The 19,118-nt window shown below is 42.8% G+C and overlaps 1 protein-coding gene and 1 pseudogene across 1 annotated transcript; one reads left to right on the top strand and one right to left on the bottom strand.

Moving 5' to 3' along the window:
• Nucleotides 1–1,028: 1,028 nt before the first annotated feature.
• Nucleotides 1,029–9,609, bottom strand: TIFAB (TIFA inhibitor). The gene is made up of 2 exons (XM_078650692.1): nucleotides 9,548–9,609; nucleotides 1,029–1,829 (listed from the first exon to the last, which is right to left on the bottom strand). Exon 2 carries the CDS (start codon nucleotides 1,780–1,782, stop codon nucleotides 1,288–1,290), a length of 495 nt encoding a protein of 164 aa, XP_078506818.1. The 5' UTR covers nucleotides 1,783–1,829; nucleotides 9,548–9,609; the 3' UTR covers nucleotides 1,029–1,287.
• LOC144767060 (splicing factor 3B subunit 6 pseudogene) lies at nucleotides 6,258–6,635 on the top strand (annotated as a pseudogene).
• Nucleotides 9,610–19,118: the final 9,509 nt, after the last annotated feature.

Raw genomic sequence — 19,118 nt, 5'->3', positions numbered from 1 at the left:
CAATTAAAAAATCCAGCACTTCATAGGAGGCAGCATGACTCAAACCAGCCAATAGCATGAAGGGTGAGAGAGAGACTCTTCACTGCAGGATAAAAACACAATGTATGTATATTTTAAAGACTTGGCAGGAATAGGTTGTGCATATGGCTACACTTTCAAAGCACACCTAAAAACAGTTAAAAACTAAACTTTTGGGTGAATGGCCAAGGGCTGGCATTAATTATTCAGTAATGTTAAAGCAGACCCTAGTAAATGTATACATGTACAACACACTATGGGCCAGATGTAGGAGCCAAAATACCGGTCGGTAACGGTCGATTTCGGCCGTTACCGACCGGTATTTATGATTCGGCATGTAGGGGCCATAATTTTACAGAATCGGTAAATTTACCGATTCGGTAAATTTACCGATTCTGTAAAATACCGAATCGGTATTTTTACCGATTCGGTAAATCCAAATGTAGGTGGCTCTTCACAGAGTGCCACAGGCCCTTAAGATTCGGTATTTTACCACCCAATCCAATTGGGTGGTAAAATACCGAATCCAGGTGTGCATGCACATGTGTGCATGCACACCAGTGCCATGTGGCACACAGACATGCCCTTAGGGCATGTCTGTGTGCCACATGGCACACATGCCTGTATTTGGGGTGCTAGAGGATGGCAAAGTGACACCCCCTGCACCCTTGCTGGAATCGGTATTTACCGATTCGGTAAATACCGAATCGGTAATGCCCATTGATTCCTATGGGCTTCAATGCCCATAGGAATCAATGGGCATTACCGATTCGGTATTTACCGAATCGGTAAATACCGAATGTTTCCGATTCTGTAAATGCAAATAAAAATTTACCTACATCTCCCACATTCTTATTTACCGATTCATAAATACCGAATCGGTAAAATTCGGTATTTATAAATCGGTAAATTAGAACTACCTACATCTGGCCCCTTATAAGCACTTTCTACCCATACCTCTGCCTTCCGGGTCACTCTGAAAATTAGAGTGGATCCAATTGCCCTATAGATATTTCTTTATTTATCCTGTACATGGTTCAAATATGCAGTGCACAAATGTCACCTGGCAAAGAGTTTAGAAATTGGACGATTTGCGTCCTTTAACCCACGCATTGCCAAATCAGCAGAAGTAACTCAGCACTTAAAATCTTTGTGGTGTCTGCTCATACAGGACGATTCTTCACTATACTTGCATTGACATAAAAAAAATTCTAAACTGGCTGATAATTAAAGGAATGTCAGATTTGAGGCAAGGGTCCTTCTTTGATTCTATCTCAAATGGATGGCTTTTGTCTGTTCTTCTAGTTCATGCGTCATGTCCTGTTCATCTGTCTCTTCTGCTTCCGCCTCATGGTACAATGGAGATTCGCTAACAGTTACAACACATTGACAGTCCTCCAATGAAATGCCAGGTTCCACATTGATTTCCATTTGGAAACCACAAAATGTAATGCGGTTTGTCAGTGTCAATGGAATCTGTTGGAGATAGCGAAGACGCAAGCCATTGATTTTTATTTTGCTTTTTGTGCTCAGATTCTTGAAGCAAAACTGCAGGCACGTCTTGTCCTTGTCCAAATATGGTTCCAGGATGGCATGGCATCGCGATACCCTTGCGTCTTTGAGTTTCAGTTGGCAGTTAAATCCTCTACCAATTAATATATTATTGTCATTGATTAATAAAAAATTGGGAATCTCACTGAAAATCCCCTTCTTCTGCTCTCTGTGATATAAGCGAATTCGAAGGGGTGCACTTCGGGTCTCCATTCGTTCATATACAAGTTTGGAAAGATTTGCTTATTTGATTCTTCTCTCTGAGGAATAATGGAAAATAAAACATGTTAGAACCCTAAGATAGTCTCAAACAGTATGTTCTTGAAAAGGAAGAAAGTGTATCTTGTTTTAAACGTATTTTACGATGGCCAAATCATTAACACAATGTCGTGCATAAACATGTATTGGGTAAAAATAAAAATATATATATATATTAAGAGTTACCCAAGCAGCAAGGTTAATAAGTGCCGAAAAATGCAAGTAGAAAAGATGACAAGTCTGTTAATAGTGAAAGAGTGTAAACTAGTAAATAAACAAAAGTGCATAAAGAAAGAAACATGTAGGAGACTGATATCACCTGACATGAAGCCAGATATACAGTGCCCAGTTACTCTACTGATTCACAGGCTTCCACATTAATCCAGATTGAGAGCATACCAAACACATAGTTCACACGCTACGGCTCCTAGTCCTGATTCCATACTCCTGACTCGACACCCATTTGAGAAATATACACCTTGTCCCACTCCTGACTCTATAGGCACTCCAACTGATATACACGCGTGTGTATACACACACACTATGAGGGCCAGTACACACACCTGACTTTTGAGATGCATACTTATAAAACACAAACACTCCTGACTCTTTAAACACCAATAAAGACACCTGTCACGCTTAACGGATACATCCACTCCACAATGCAGTATAGTCACACTCCACATAACACACACATACTGCATATAAAGGGTGCAGATTGTGCACTCCGTGATTCAAAAGAATGTACATTTTATTAAATAGTGAACAAGATCAGTGTGCTACGTCCTTGCATGTATTGCCTAGTCCTTCTGTAATGTATACCAGAGAGGCCAAGCCCTAAATGCGACTTGGACAGGGAGTGCACCACTACACTGAAATATTTTGTTCTACGATCACCATTTTATATCCATGTGTTAATTACATGATCAACCAAATAATATTTATTCCAAATGACTCATTGGTCAACATTTCATTATGTCAAATAACATATATCAACAAAGGTTAAAACATCTCCGCAAAGAAATCAGAATTGTTCAACAGTATTAGTTGGTCTTAGTAATAGTTAGTCCACTTGAGGTGACAGATGCCTAATGCATTTTTATTTTTCTCTCAGTCTTCCTGACGTATAACAAGCCGCATGGGCATTTGATGGCATAAAGGGCATTGCTGTGTTGCAGTCTTCGGAGTGAGTGAAAATAATTTTTCAGTACACAATCGCTTATATAATAGAACACATTCAATGGGGCATACTGTTTTAAAGTTGGGTTTAAGGTAATATGTTAAGTACAAAAAACACCTTATGTCACTAGGAGCAAGAACCCTCAGCCACCGAAAGATGGCATGCTTCATCATCGGGCCTGATTACACTGGACTGGCACTGCAATGCCCAACGGGCCCCTCAACACTGCACTTTGTTAGAGCTCTTTTGATTTGCCTGAAAAGGACTAGGTGTATTGATGTGTACCAGTCCCTAAATCGGAAGATTGAATATTAAGATGGGTTCAAATTGACTATAGATATTTTTACTGTCTTTTTAATTAGGGATTAAGGACCTATGTAAAGTTTAAAAAAGGTGCAAAAACTAGAAAAAATAATGGTCCGAGTTTCTACTAAGTATAACCATTTTATGGTACCCGAAATGTATGAGAATAAATCAGATCACAATCATGGTCGACATGTTTCATGCCTCTGCTGTCCCTAATGGTCAAATGGCATGTCATCAGGACCTATCAAGATATACCTAGTCTTTGCTAGGGAGAGGATCTTAATCTAGTAGTTAAAAGATAGTTTTCCTCACCACTCTGAAGAACACCAAAAAAATTGGCTAGATCATCAACTTACCCTACTATGTTTAGGTTGTAGTTCCAATACTAGTGAACCACCTCTATGAAGGGATGGGCCCCTTGGTGTGTATGAACCGAACTCAGGGATTTCGCTGAGCATCGTGTGTCGGCTGATTCACCTCCCCTCTGTCTGCATCCCTGGATGTATTTCTGAGATGGGTACATCCATGTACTCCAAAGGGTCCATTCCTGTAAACTGGTGATTTAACCAATGTTTCTGGTATTCTTTAAAGTGGTCGGGACCACAATTTGTTTACTACTCAATTAGGAACTGTCCCTAGCAAAGATTAGATATATTTTGATAGGGTCCCATGAAATGTCTGATGAAATGCAATGTAAGCCTTATGAACAGCAGTGGCATAAAACATGTTGACCATGAATTTGATGTATTTTAATCTCACCCTTTTCCAGTACAATAGAATGGTTATTCTTGCAGCCATCACATCGACACCGTGGTCAACCACACAAAAGAACTATTCAAGATTGTCAAGGAGGTTGCCAACCCTCCAGCCACAGGGAACACCATCCACCCCTCCCAACAACTCTGAGACTCCCTCTCGCACTACTTCCACAGCAAGACAGCTATGATCTACAAAGGTTTGACCCCAAACCCACTACACCCAGCCTTGAAAACCCCACCTGAAAAAGCCCTCAGCCAAAACCAGTGACCTCAAAAACTATCGACCGATCTCCCTGCTCCCCATACAAGCCAAAATACTTGAGAAAGCCATCAACCAACAGCTCAGTTAATTTTTGGAACACAAACAACTATGTGATGCCTCACATTCTGGATTCCATGCAAACCACAGCACTGAGACTGTGCTGATCGCTGCCTCAGACACATCAGATTTCTCCTCGGCCATGGAAAAACTGGGGCTCTGATCCTCCTCAACTTCTCTGCACCGTTTGACACCGTCTCCCACCACTCCCTCACTGATAGACTCCACACCGCAGACATACATCAGAAGGCCCTCAATTGGATCACTTCTTTCCTCTCACGAAGCACACAGAGCATCCAACTGCCTCCCTTCTCCACCGCACCCAAGGACATCACCTGTGGTGGACCCCAAGGATCATCCCTCAGCCCCACCCTATTCAACATGTACATGACCCCCCCTTACAGACAACATCAAATCCTACAGCCTCAACATAATCTCCTGCAATGATGACACTCAACTCATCCTCCCACTCACCAAGGATCCTATCATTGCCAAAACCAACTTCCGCAGTTCCATGACAGATGTAACCAAATGGATGAGAGACAGCTGCTCAAGCTCAACTCTGACAAAACAGATGTACTGATTTTTGGGAAGAAGACCTCCACATGAGACCACAGCTGGTGGCCAGCAGAACTCAGACAAACACCCACACCGACAGGCCACGGACACATCCTCAGTATCATTCATGACAGCCAACTGACAAGGAAATGACAAATCATGAAATCGCCTCCTCATTCTTGCACACCCTCCACATGCTCTGCAGAATCTTCAGATGGATCCTCAGCAACACCAGAAAGACCATCACACAGGCCCTCATCACCAGCTGACTAAATTATGGCAACACACTCCATGCCAGAATCTCCACCTAACTCTTCAGAAGACTCCAGACCATACAGAACACTGCAGCCAGACTTATCCTGGACCTTCCCAAAATAGTCCCACATCACCCCCCCACCTCGAGACTTCTACTGGCTCCCCATCCAGAAGAGATGTCATCTCAAGATCCTCATGCATGCCTACAAAGCTCTACACAACCAAGGACCTTCTTACATCACCCATCGACTGTACTCCACCTGCTGCAAGACACCTGTGCTCTGCCACACTTGCCCTCACATACAATCCCCATATCCATTGCAACCACAGCAAGGGCAGCGCCTTCACTTACTATCACCGCCAAGTCCTGGAATGCCCTACTGCTCCTCCACCTCTGTACAGCTCCCACCCTAGCGGAGTTCAGGTAGAAGCTCAAGACCTGGCTTTTCAACTGAGACACAGTACCTCAGTGCCCAGATGCCCTTAGGGGTGACAATGGACACTCTACAAATACTGAATGATTGATTGATTCGCAGTAGAAACTGGTACCATTATTTCCTCTAGTTTCTCACATATTTTTTTAACCTTGACATAGATCCTTTAACCCTAATTAAAGAGGCAGCAAAGTATCTATAGTTAACATTAACCCACCTCAATGTCCAATCTTCCTTTTTAGGTACTGATAAACATCAATACACACAGTCCTTTTCAGGCTAAACAAACTATCTCCAGTAAAGTGCCTCCTTGAGGGGCTCATTGGGCATTGCTGCACCAGCCCACAGAGGAGCAGGCATAATGATGACGCATGCCTCCTTTGGGTGGGTTAGGGCTCTTGCTTCTATGAGCAGACACTCCTAGCTACATATAATCTTCGTGGTTCTTAATATGTTATCTTAAAACCAACATTGGACCATTTTACCCCATTGAATTTGTTAAAGTATTTGTGCAACATGGTATGGTGTTGTTGTTTCCTGTTGTGCTGTGCTTGATAGCGATCATTACTCCGTCTCGTTTGATTTCATCTGCGTGAAGCGCCCCAAAGTAATCGGCAGCCATGGCGATGCAAGCGGCCAAGAGAGCCAATATACGCTTGCCCCCTGAAGTTAATCCGATCTTGTACATAAGGAATTTGCCTTACAAAATCACTGCAGAAGAAATGTATGATGTCTTTGGGAAGTACGAACCTATTCGACAAATCCGAGTTGGAAACACACCAGAGTCCAGAGGAACAGCATATGTCGTCTATGAGGATATCTTTGATGCTAAAAATGCGTGTGACTATCTCTCTGGATTCAATGTCTGCAAAAGATACCTTGTTGTATTATACTACCATGCAAACAGAGCATTTAAAAAAATGGACACAAAGAAGATGGAGGAACAGCTCAAGCTTCTCAAGGAAAAGTATGGCATCAACACAGACCAACCTGAATGAGATTTTGGATTCCTTTTATTGCTTCTTGTTAAATAAAGACTCTTGCTTTACAATTCTGGCCCAATTATATTTATCGTTTATCACTGGACCCAACTGTATATTGTTGACACCCGCTCCAGATGATTGTTACTTGGTTTATATTCCTAATAAACACCAATATAACGAAGGGTCCAAGGGGATTATTTTTAATGACCAGATAGTCTCCAAACCCCTATTTAACTAGGCATACAACACAAATGGGAGAAAACTGGTCAGACTATGGCGAGACTAAGAATCTGTGAATTCAGCTCCACCATGTTGAGATGAATCCCATCAGCCCACCACACTGGCGGAGCATCGTCATCTGGGAATAAGATAAACGAATCCAGTGCAGCCCACCCCTAATCAGGGGGAACTAGCTCTAACTGTATTCAAAGAGACGACTGGTCCACCCAAGTATGATCTCAAAAGAGTGGTGCAGAACTAAGTGAAATTTAAAAATGACTACCGGTGAACACAACCTATTTTATTAAGTGTTGACCAGGTGCCAAGACTTAAAAGGCAAAACAAAATATGGTTGTGTTCACCGGTAGTCATTTTTAAATTTCACTTAGTTCTGCACTGCAAGAAAAACTTTTTTCAGCACCACTCTTTTGATATCATACTTGGGCGGAGCAGTCGTCTCTTTGAATACAGTGAGAGCTAGTTCCCCCTGATTAGGGGTGGGCTGCACTGGATTTGTTTATCTTATTCCCAGATGACGATGCTCGACGATGACGATGTGGTGGGCTGATGGGATTCATCTCAACATGGTGGAGCTGAATTCACACTGTTTTACACCAGATTTACTGTTCTTCTAGATTCTTAGTCTCGCCATAGTCTGACCAGTTTTGTCCCATTTGTGTTGTATGCTTGGTTTATATTACCCCTTCAAACTTCTTCAGTGACATCTGCAGTGCTTATCCTCTGATTTCAACAACATTACCACTTATGAAAATAAACATGGAAGCTAAAGTATTTGTGCAACACTTCAAACAGTAATAAAGTAAAAACAGCACTGAAAAAGGATCCACACTACATTAGAAAGAAAGAACTTTCACGAGAAATGCGCATGCGTGGGCGGCCGCGCATGCGCATTACTATCCAAGACGGCGGCGTGAATCGCGCGATGACGAGAGGGAGCCCCGGGGACGCGGCGGACAAGGTAAGTGGTTTAAGTATTTAGGTAGGCGGGCAACTGGTGGGCAACTTCGCTATGCCCGCGGGGTGGGCGTAGTGTTGCCTGCTACGCCTACTTCGCAAATGGCAGAGTAGGCAACACTACGCCCACTCGGTGGGCGTAGTGAAGTGCTACGTCCAGGGTTAATATTTAGATGTGATAAAAATATATTTTGTTGTTTAAAAAGAACCTAAGAATTACACTGAAAAAAACAAAGGTTAAAGTAATATTATAGTTAGGTGAATATGTACACACAAAAAGAAGCTACCCTGAATGAATGTCTGATTCTAAATCTGGAAGAAGGCGCACTACACCTCTTTCTGTGGGGTGCTGGGCATATTAGAAAATGTGAAGGACTGTCCTCACACACCACCAGGTGTCATGATTCATCATTGGCAGTCCTCGCTCTCTAGAAACTGCGTTTGGTAGAGAGCGGGCCTTCATCTGAAGACAGGGAGGCACTTCTAAAAGCTACGTGGGGGGGTGAGAGAAGTGAGGGTTTAAAATCCATCTCTACTAAATTAACTTGAAACCCCAAGTTAGGGGTATAGATGCCCTATGGGAAGGGGGGAATTGAGGGACCCCTGTAGTCACACTTGCCTCAAGGTGCGTCCCTCGTAGTACTCCTATAAGTACGAAGTTCTTTTTGTGTGTCCATGTCTTACTTGGAGGCCAGCTCACCCTGAATACCCCGGGTGTAGCTTCTTGTTCCCTTCTCTAGCAACCACCAGGGTTTAGTGGTTATATATGTTGTGCACACAGTCTTCTGTGGTATGTAAAAATTGCCATGCTGAGACGATTCTGTCTAATACATCATGCCTACTTGCAATACTTGCAATACTTAGTATCTACTTGTATCAACTACGTAGAATCTTTGCCCTGTTGGAAAGTTTATCTGCAGAACCTTGTGTGGAACAAACTGAATACAAGTCATCAACTGTCATCTGCACACAGAGTTACTAATTAATACTAAGATTTACAACGTATTGAATACCTCTACGTACCTATGATTCAATAGGAGCACATGCATTCTGTAAACACTTACACTCATTAGCTGGACACAGGCTGTACAAAATTAGGCACTATGTTAGGTACCCGCCACTATGGAATCTATAAAACGAACTAACACACTCATTGGATGATACCATTAAAATGATGTCATAGAATATGTCATGAGTGATGTAATATGTGAGGTCAAGAGCACTGCATGGCAGGGGCACAAGTTATAGTTAGCTCCTTAACTGGTGAATTTCTGTAGTTGTTGAGTTTTGTTGTCACTGACATAGTCACCTAACAATAACGTTACTTAAACCTTTAGTTTTCTTCCGTGATGGTCTATATATACATTTGAGTAGAATGACCTAGACATTATTTGTCATACAAGCATTCATTTAACCATTTCTGACCGATTAAGAAAAGAGAAGCTAAAATGTTTACCGCAAAAATTGACAAAATAAAGTGCTTCTTTCGAACTATCACAGCCTGCTCCCATTCATAGATTCGCTTGTCCTTCCTTCTGATGGTTATCCTGTCTGCAGTGACACAAAACGCACCCGATTCACTCAGAAAAGTAATGTCAAATGTGAAGCTGCTCGGTTGGTATTGCACCCAAAATTCAGTTTCTGCGTGCGACAGATATGCTGCTTTGTCATGTCACCAGGATTTACTGAATCCAGTTAAAGACGCTAGTAACAGAGTATGTAACGCACCGTACCTTCAGCCAGAAGTAATATCTGTACTGTGCGCCCGCCGTCTGCTCGCCTCAGTGAAACACTCGTCTGCGGGGCCAACGTGCCTCTGGTACTTGAATTTCAAGTCCGGTGAGCCAGTCTGTGAAAAACCGCAAAACATTTCCTGATCACAAGGAGGAACTGAAACGTGCAATGTTTTTTCTGTGCGAAGAGGAACTGGATGTATTTTGGAGAGACCTGCACGGCATGTTATGGTTTTTGTCACCTGGTTGGGAAATGCCAGTTGTGAAGCACTGTTAGCAGGGCCGGCGCAAGGCATGGGCAGTGTGGGCAGCTGCCCAGGGCCCCGCGGCTGTCTAACTGCGCTGGGGCCCCCCACGAATCCATCAACCTTTTGAAATGTTGCCAGTGTAAGAGTTCGAGGTGGGGAGCCACCTCCCTTGGGGTTTGCAGCCGTGGTGCAGTGTGCGAGGCCCAAAGCGCCCCCCCACCTATTAGCTATGTACTTCATTAATGAGCTGTTTGATCACTTTCAGTATTGTTCAGTTGTTCATAAAAAAATTACACAACAATACAAAGACTTGCAATTTTAAGCAGGTTCTCATCCATTGTTTTCAACTTCACTTTTGCGTTGTTTGTCGATAGTAAGCATGGTGATGAGTCAGTACCAATCAGCATATGAAACTATTGAGAACTAGACTCAGCGACCTCCAACCTCAACCCATGCCTCCTACTGCAATGAGGTAACGGAACGTACTTGCTTAATGTTTAAATATCCAGATCAATAGCATTTGGCATTTGTCTCCTTTAGTAGAGCATATGTCACGTACATCTTTCACTTTAAGCTTTGTAGTGCGTGTGTGTTGTCACCCTCGTTCCTTGTCTTTCTTACTGATACCTACCTGAGGAGGGGCTGTTTTATAGATCAAACTGATCTATCTAGTCTATACAGGGATCACCGGGCCCAAAACATAGTTGGGGAAGATCTATTAAGACCCACTATGGAGCATATTTCAGCATCACAACATCCTCAGTCACCTCTTAATGATTTAAATGACTGTAGTCGAGAAAAGGTAGGATGTGCAACCAACTGTGAGCTGAGAGAACAGAGGGTTCAAGAGCCGGGCTGCTACATTAGCACTCGGGACATCAAGATAAATAGTGGTAATGAACACCCAAGGGTGCAAAATAAGGAACTTAGGATTGTAAGCTGGAATGTCACAGGACTTAAGCAAATGGTCTCCGATTTGGAATGGCTAAAGGTTATCTCAGATAAGGACATAATATTATTTCAGGAAACTTGGGCGTTAACAACTGTACATATAGAGGGCTTTCATTGCTACTGCATCAAAGCAGAAAAACCTGTTTTTGGCCGCCCAATGGGAGGGTTATTAATAGGGTTTAAAATAAATATAGGGGGATCCACAAAACTGATTCCCTCAAAAAATCCGAATATCCAGATAATTGAGTATACTCGTAGGCTTCCATACTATCTAATTAACTTTTATAACAATGACTTTAGCTCAACTCCGAATAAGAATTATATAGATCTTTTCGGAGAATTAGCTAAAATAGCGGGAAAATTACATCACCAAGTGAGCACTAGGATAATTCTAGCAGGAGATTTTAACGCAAAGCTTAAAATACCTAATACGGATAATGTACAAACAGATAGGGCGCATAAACGGGGCGAAGAATTAGAACGCTTCCTCAAGGAACATATTTTAACAGACATAATGAATGTTAACAAGAATGAGTCACTTACCTACATCCCAACCTTCAGAGGACGAGAATTTTCTAGTACAGTGGACTATATTTTTATGTCCTCTGACCTAATAGATAGAGTTAAGAAAGCTGCCGTCCTTGAAACTGCCTTTGGGGACCATAATGCCCTGGAGGTTAATATCAGCTTAGGTCTTCCCAGTGCCTTTGCTCGCTTTTTGGGAGCAAGGGACATTGTGGCTTCAACTAATAACCTAAGACTAAAATGGCGAGGGGTAGATAGTGGCCAAGTAATTAACACATTCATAAATAACCATGGTCTGCTAATCGAATCTTGCGCCTCGGATGCTGGGAATTATTACAGAATAGTAAAAAGCTTTTCAAAACTATGTAACATTATAAAATCCCTTCTAAGCGCCCCCATTAAACCGACGATCCCTGAGCCAAGGTGGTTCGATTCCCACTGCTCAGCAGCAAACAAGGCTCTTCGTAAAGCCCTAAATTGTAAACCTAGAAACATAAGGGACGTGAGGGCCGCTAGACAAAACTATAAAACAGCCATAAGTTTAAGGAAGGCTGGTTTATTAGTGGAGCAATGGGAGGCACTAATAACTGCTGCTGCATTAGGGAGCAGCATGACTTTTTGGCCTGCTGTTAAAAAGATGCGGGATATGGGCAAACAATTAACTCCAACCAGCTGTACCATAGCAAGTGAGCAATGGGAACTGCACTTCTCCAGAATATATGCTAGCTGTGGAAATGGCACTGAAGACTATGCCCAAGGAAAATTGGATCCCTTAGAAATTACCGTGGGGGAGGTCACTGAGGCCATAAATCAAAGCCTTGGTAACAAGGCACCGGGGCCGGATGGCCTGCCAATAGATATAATCAAGTATAACCCGGAATTCTGGGGGAAAATTCTTGTAAACCTTTTTAACAGCTTATCGTTTGTTCAAATACCTACAACCTGGTCCACAAGCATAATAGTGCCAATTTATAAAAAGGGGGAAAGAACTGACCCTGTAAATTATAGGCCTATTTCGCTCCTGGACAACACACTGAAGATCTTGGGCAGGGTATTGTACAACAGAGTTAATGATTGGGCTGAGGAAAGGGGGGTACTAGACCGCTGTCAAATGGGCTTCAGACGCAGGGTTGGGACCATTGAACAATGCCTAAATTTAAATCTTTTAATTAGTAAATATAATTTGGCTAAGGCATCTCCCATTTATCTTGCGTTCATGGATGTATCGTCCGCTTTTGACCTAGTAAACAGGTCAAAATTGTGGTCGATTCTTTTGTCATACGGTCTGGATCCTCCCTTGGTACATTTCCTTGCACACCTGCACAAAGACACAAAGGCACAAGTACGGATTGACATGGAGGGCACAGTTTCCGGGCCAATTAATGTAGAAAGAGGTGTGAGACAGGGGTGCGTTTTAGCACCCCTGTTATTCATCATCTATATAAATGGCCTGAATAACTCTCTTAAGAAGGCCACTACAGATGTCCCCAAAATTAAAGGAGGCCCATTACCATGTCTGTTGTATGCGGACGACGCTGTGCTCATGGGATTAACACCCAATGCATTACGTGCCCTAGTCAGGGATTTTTCATCACATATGGGGAATTTGGATCTTAAAGTAAATTTAAAAAAATCATTTATCATGTCTTGTGGGCCGGGTGCTAGCCAACTAAAATCTATCACGATAGGAAATGATAAGTTGCTCCCAACTAAAACCTTCCCTTATTTAGGTATAGTCTTTGCTGCGAACGGCCTGTGGAGTGGGCATATTGCCCACACCACAGGCAAGTTCTCAAAGGCTATAAACTCAATTTTATCTTTACCCAGACCAAGGAAAATTGGAGCAACTAAAGCCATATTAAAGATATATAGGCTTCAATGTACACCAGTGGCAACCTACGGCGCCGAAATTTGGGGATTAACAAAAACCCCCATATTACAAAGGGAAGAGAATCGGCTCTGCAGGAAACTACTGGGGGTCCCCATTTCATCATCAGGGTACATTTGCCACTCAGAGCTGAATGTACCTTATATTAGTGATTTTATTGCTGCTAGGCCGGCACTATTTTGGTTGGCTATATGGGTAAATGACTATGCAAGCTTAACACACGACATCCTAAGGGAATGTTTAGCTTGTGAAAAATGGAACAAAATCCCATGGCTTCGAGGTATACAAGAAAGCTTGTCTAGTGTAGGCAAAGGTGACCTTTTTGAAAACCCATCTCATATTAAGAAGTCTGATAGAAAGGAAGTCCAACTTGATTTATATGCGACTTACAATGGAAATAGATTGTTGGAAGAGATACGGAAACAAACTGTTGTGTCTTATATTAATAATGACTTACTAACCCAACAACTACCATTGTACTTGATATTACCAATGAGCAATTGGGAAAGATCGCTACTCTTCAGAATGAGAGCAGGAACAATAAAGTTCTCACTCTGTTTTCCACTGGGACATAGCCCATACAGAAATAATCCGTGCCCCTGTGACGGAATTAGCAAACAAAATGATTTACATTTCTTTTTTATGTGCAAGTTTTATATGAAATATATTAAGTGGTTTTTAGCCCCATATTTTAAAAAACGTAGACCTGTTTCTGTGAATCAGTCTTACCTAATGCTCCTAAAACTAGAGAACGATGAACTTATATTCCGCACAAGCACTTTTCTAAAAGTCATTTTTAATGTTCGTAGAAGTATGGAATGCCCTTGATTAATTTGTACTCCTTATGATTATTAACCTCCCACGTATTTTAGACAAAGGAATATGTGTTCTTCTAATTGCTATTATATTAACATGTATTTTACAAATATTCAATGCTCGTTGCGTAACTGTAATTTTAAATATGTTGCATTGTATTTGAAATTGTGCTTTTATGGATTTTTTGGTAATCCGAATAAAGATTTTGAATCGATACCTATTGTTTGTGGATTACCACCGCAGATTCTCCAATAGGAGGTGGTACCAGCCACCTCTATTGTATTGTTCTATGGCCTGCGTCCCTCTTTTCTTATTTCCTGGTGAGGGGATAGTGAGGGGATAGCTGTATCCTTCTGTGCACCTCGCTAATTAATTGTCCAGTGTTCGTATCCCGTATTGATATATCACTAGTGCCTACCACTGTCTGATTCATTCAATCCTTACTGTGGCCCTTATTACAAATAGGATGGTAATTCTGCTTTGTCAGTTCATAATAGAGGTGTGCTCTCCACAAACTGCCGTAAAAGGATGCTTAATTTACCACTGTGAGTGACCAAAATGTAGGATTACATGTTTGGCACACTGTAAGAGAACTGAATTGAAAGAGGCTCAATAGAAAACACATATCCTGGATCTTTAAGCAGGATCAAAATAGATTATATGCATTGCATTTTAATGTTAAGTTGTCCTAAAGAAGGTAGGGGGAACCATTCCAAGTACCACCAAAACTCCGCATTGACAAAATCTTTTTTAACATTATGTGTAATGCATTTTTAAATTGCATGTGTAAAACGATGTGATAAGTAGTTTTTTAATCGTGATTCATGAGATTTCAAACCTTTCGTGTGGATTATTGATCTGAAATGAAGTAGAAAAATATTAGAAACCATGGGGCAGATTTATGATAACTGGCGCATCCCCAGGGATGCGCCAGTTATTTAGCGCCGCTGCTCCGCCACCCATGGTGAGCCGCATTTACAATGCGGCGCACCATGGGGCAAAAATGGCACAGATGCGTGACGCATCTGTGCCGTAAAGGTGGCGCATTGCTGGAGTTGCGTCACAAGCGCGACGCAGCTCCAGCAAGGCTCGGGGGTGCCCCATCTTTACAATGCTGCGTCAAGACCTACGCCTGCTTCAAGCAGGCGCAGGGTTTTGACGCAGCATTGGCCTGAAAGTGACTGAGTGAAATCTTATAGATTTCACTCAGCCACTTTTGCGAGGCGCACCTGCCCCGGAACGCCCACCCTGTGCCGGAACGCCCACCCTGTGCCGGAACGCCCACAAGTGGCGCAGGGCTTTACAACGTGACGCATCTGCCTAGATGCGTCACGTTGTAAATGGGTCGTAGGGATGCGCCACGTTTACGCCGCAGTTGCGTGACGCAAACGTGGCGCATTCCCAACATAAATCTGCCCCCATGTTTTTTAAATTGTGCATAGTATGTGACATATGGTAGATATACCTAACTGTGTTTAGCAGTATCATTTGCTTATTAATAAGCAGGTACTATTTTGTATTTTAAGGAGACAGGGGTAGTTTGGTATTGATGAGCATTTTGTTAATGGTTTAATTCTTTCAGTGCATGTCCATTTAGCTCATGTGACTAAGTAGGGCATTATGTGGTGATTGATACGTACAAAAGGACATTTTTCTTCGATTTTAGTGTTATAGTACCCTATTGGCAGTGTATTACATTCACACCTTTCAGAAATTAAGGCAGTGCAGGTTGTAGAGTAAAAACCTTCTTGATTACAAATGTAGGCTTTACATGCAGTAGTTGCACAATTCACATAACCATTATTTCAGAATTGGGCTTGTGATCTGCAGGTTAGCCAAGCATCTTTACAGCAAGCTTATGGAAAGACTGAGAAACGTTTCCATTTCCACCACAGATTTTCCTTTTTACCTCACATCAGACCATGATTCTAGCAGTAGGTTTCATGCTCCATCTGAAGTTATATATTAATTTTATTTCTCTTTAAATCGCCATACATGCAGTTAATTGCTGGGTAGAACTATTACAAGGACCAGTGCCACAGTACTTGAAGCAGTGCGCCGTGGGAAGGCCGAATGTTGTGTTAAATTCTAGCTCACGTCAGACCTATAATCTAGAAGCAAGTTGGATGGATGGGCTCTTTTTTAAAGTCGCCAAAGCAACCTTCCTGCACTGAGGTTTTATTGCACTGCACTGATTTATCTCCTCATGCCCAGGTTTGGCTATTAAATATTCGTACTTTCGGGTGCACAGTATATTATCAAAGTGAAGTGAAAGATTTGCATGCAACCTAATTTAAATACTTAAGTACTGCAGGTACTACAGTGTGGGTATTTGGAGACATGTAAAAGCCTCCTGTCTAAGGAAACAAACAACTGAGACAACCCAGAAACACCGCTCTACCAACAAGCCCTGACCTAATGGCTCTGCCCACAACAACCTCCTTTGGGAGATATCTCCAGCAGGTTGAAACTTGAACCAAAGTAGAGAGCACCCCTGTGATGCAAAGAAGCGTAACAAGATAGCAGAGTGGTGACTGTAAGAATGGGGACCCACTGTAAAATATTGTACCTTCCGACTGGATCCCAACTTACCCCGTCTCTCTTCCATCTATAGGTCTGAAGTCTAAAGGTATACATGAATACATTATTGGTGGATCCAGAGACCTAAGACATTCTAAGTTTTTGTTAAGTGACAGTTAGGGCTCAAGCATGCACGTGCCATTGCCATGTTCATGAGCACATACGGATATAGAAGGTGGTACCAATGACCTGCGAATGGAGGTGGAGCGGGAATGGTGTGTGTGTGGGGTGGGGCGTTAACAACTGGATGGGAAAGAGTGTTTTGCAAGGATATACACAGTGTTGCTGTGTGTATGTGATGTGCAGGAACAGTGCGTGGAGACAGAAAGGAAAGTACAACCAGTAGCGGCTGGTGACATTTGAAAGTGGTGAGGCGTACAACAATAGCCATACTGCAATGTTGCAAGCAAGCGTAGCGAGCGAGCCCAAACCACCTACAGGGAGTACGGGGGTTCCTCTCCCCAGAATTTTTTTGAAAAAAGAGTGGTAAAAAGGTGCATTTTCAAGCAAATTTTAGATAGCAGGAAGGTAAATAAAGCAATTGTGAATCTGTTCTAACAAAGACAGTGACTGGCAAAACTGTCAGTCTAATCGGATGCATATCAGATGCCGGCCTACCACATGCTCTCTCCATCTGTGCCACTGTGTGCTATTCTTTCACAAGTGATGGTTTGTACTAAAGGTCAGGGTCACATTTTTAAATAGCAGTCATATGCCTGCAGTAAAAAAAAAAAAAATTAAAAGAAATAACCATCCCAGAAAATTTTAATAGAGCAGTGCAGATGCTTTTGGGCAGGCAGGTGTACTTTCTTACATTTTTGTAATAGCTATCACTGATTTACTGACAGCATCAACTACTCACTTAATCTTATATACATTTGTGCTGCTTACACCTGCCGTTGGTGTGATCTGTAAGCGCTGTTCTGCCACATAGTATATATAGCTACCCACCTTTGGAGATTACACACTTCGTGATCTGTTTAAAGGAAATGTCCTGATAGTGAATTACAGACTACTTCGTTTTTCACTATTGCAAGGCTACCAGTTCCCCGTAGGCCAGAATGGGCAGTTTGATCATTACTAAGCATGAGCGGATTTTGCGTATTGGCAATCCGCGGATCTGCGGATTTGCGTATTTGCGGATTGCGACAATACGCAAAATCCGCGGATCCTAGCGTATTTTTTTTTTTGCGTGTTCGCACGGGTTTCCGCAAGTTCGCGAGGGTTTTATTGTACAAAATGCTCGCGAACGTGCAGAAACCCGTGCGAACACAATGTGCCAACTCATGGCCAAACGGACGGGGCTTCCATGCGAGTGCACATGCCTCTTGTGTGTATAAAAGGTCAGAGGCCGATCAGAGCAGCAGATGAAGATACAGAGACTCCTGGTCACAGGAACAGCACAGGGATTGTGTTGCACATGCCTCTTGTGTGTATAAAAGGTCAGAGGCCGATCAGAGCAGCAGATGAAGATAGAGAGACTCCAGGTCACAGGAACAGCACAGGGATTGTGCTCGTGAAAGTCAAGGATGCAAAGGCCTCTATCCAGCATCACAGCTGACTTTCGATAAAGAAGGCACATTGCCCAGCCTCGACGACACTCTCGATTGTTTCTGGGCTGATGAATGAGTCACTGCATTTGAGCTTCAACTAGTTCCAGCGACCATGTGTGTGTTTACAATGGCGCCAGCAAGCTGCCAGCGCCGTTGTGAAATAGTTACAAAGTTAGCTTACACAGGAAGCACTTAGATAAAATAAAGCAGCACCTGCTTCGTTTTATCTAGTGGTTCCTGTGCAAGCTAACTTTGTAACTATTTTACAACGGCGCTGGCAGCTTGCTGGCGCAATTACATGAGTGGGTGAGGGTTCAACTTTTGAACCCGTTACATCCACGGATTTTGTGGAAAATACGTAAAATACACGGATTGCGTATTCACCAAAAATCCGAAAAATCCGCGGACGTAACGGATTTGCCGCCCATGCTTAATCATTACATCCTATGATCTTAACTGACTCAGGGAACATGGTAGAAATTCGAGTATGCCTGAACTCAGAATTATAAAATACATCTTTTAGTGAAGCTGGTTTTAACATGTTTGAAAATACCACTTTTAGATAGTAGGTATTTTCTGACCTAACCATCCAGCCTGCCTCTGCTAGTGTGGGTATTGTCTGTCTGGTTTTTGACTGACAGGAGCTGGGGGAGACAGGGTGAGTGAGCCGGGCTGAGTAGGCACATCTACACCTAGATGGGTGGGAGGAGTAGCGCCTAGGTCTGAATAGGGCTGAGCTCACCTTCCACAATGCTGGCTCCACCTCCTGTGGTGCGTAGGAGGACCCTGGCCCACACTGACAACGGAAGAAGGTGCACCCTGGCAGAATGCACCCCAAACTGGTTTGAACAAGGCCCAGGCCCCTCTGCCCTCAGAGGACAAAGGATTGGCTAGTATAAATATTGGGGCCCAGACCCCAGACCCCAGAGCTTCAGATTACTTCTGAATCAAGGAACCTGCCAAGAAGAAGAGCTGGTAGAGCTGCCCCTTTGCTGTGTTGTTGCTTTGTT

The sequence above is a fragment of the Lissotriton helveticus genome, chromosome 7 (genome assembly GCF_964261635.1).
Source record: "Lissotriton helveticus chromosome 7, aLisHel1.1, whole genome shotgun sequence".
Lineage (NCBI taxonomy): Eukaryota > Metazoa > Chordata > Amphibia > Caudata > Salamandridae > Lissotriton > Lissotriton helveticus.
The sequence above is the reverse complement of the archived record's forward strand: the minus strand, read 5'-3'. Positions and strand labels throughout refer to the sequence as shown.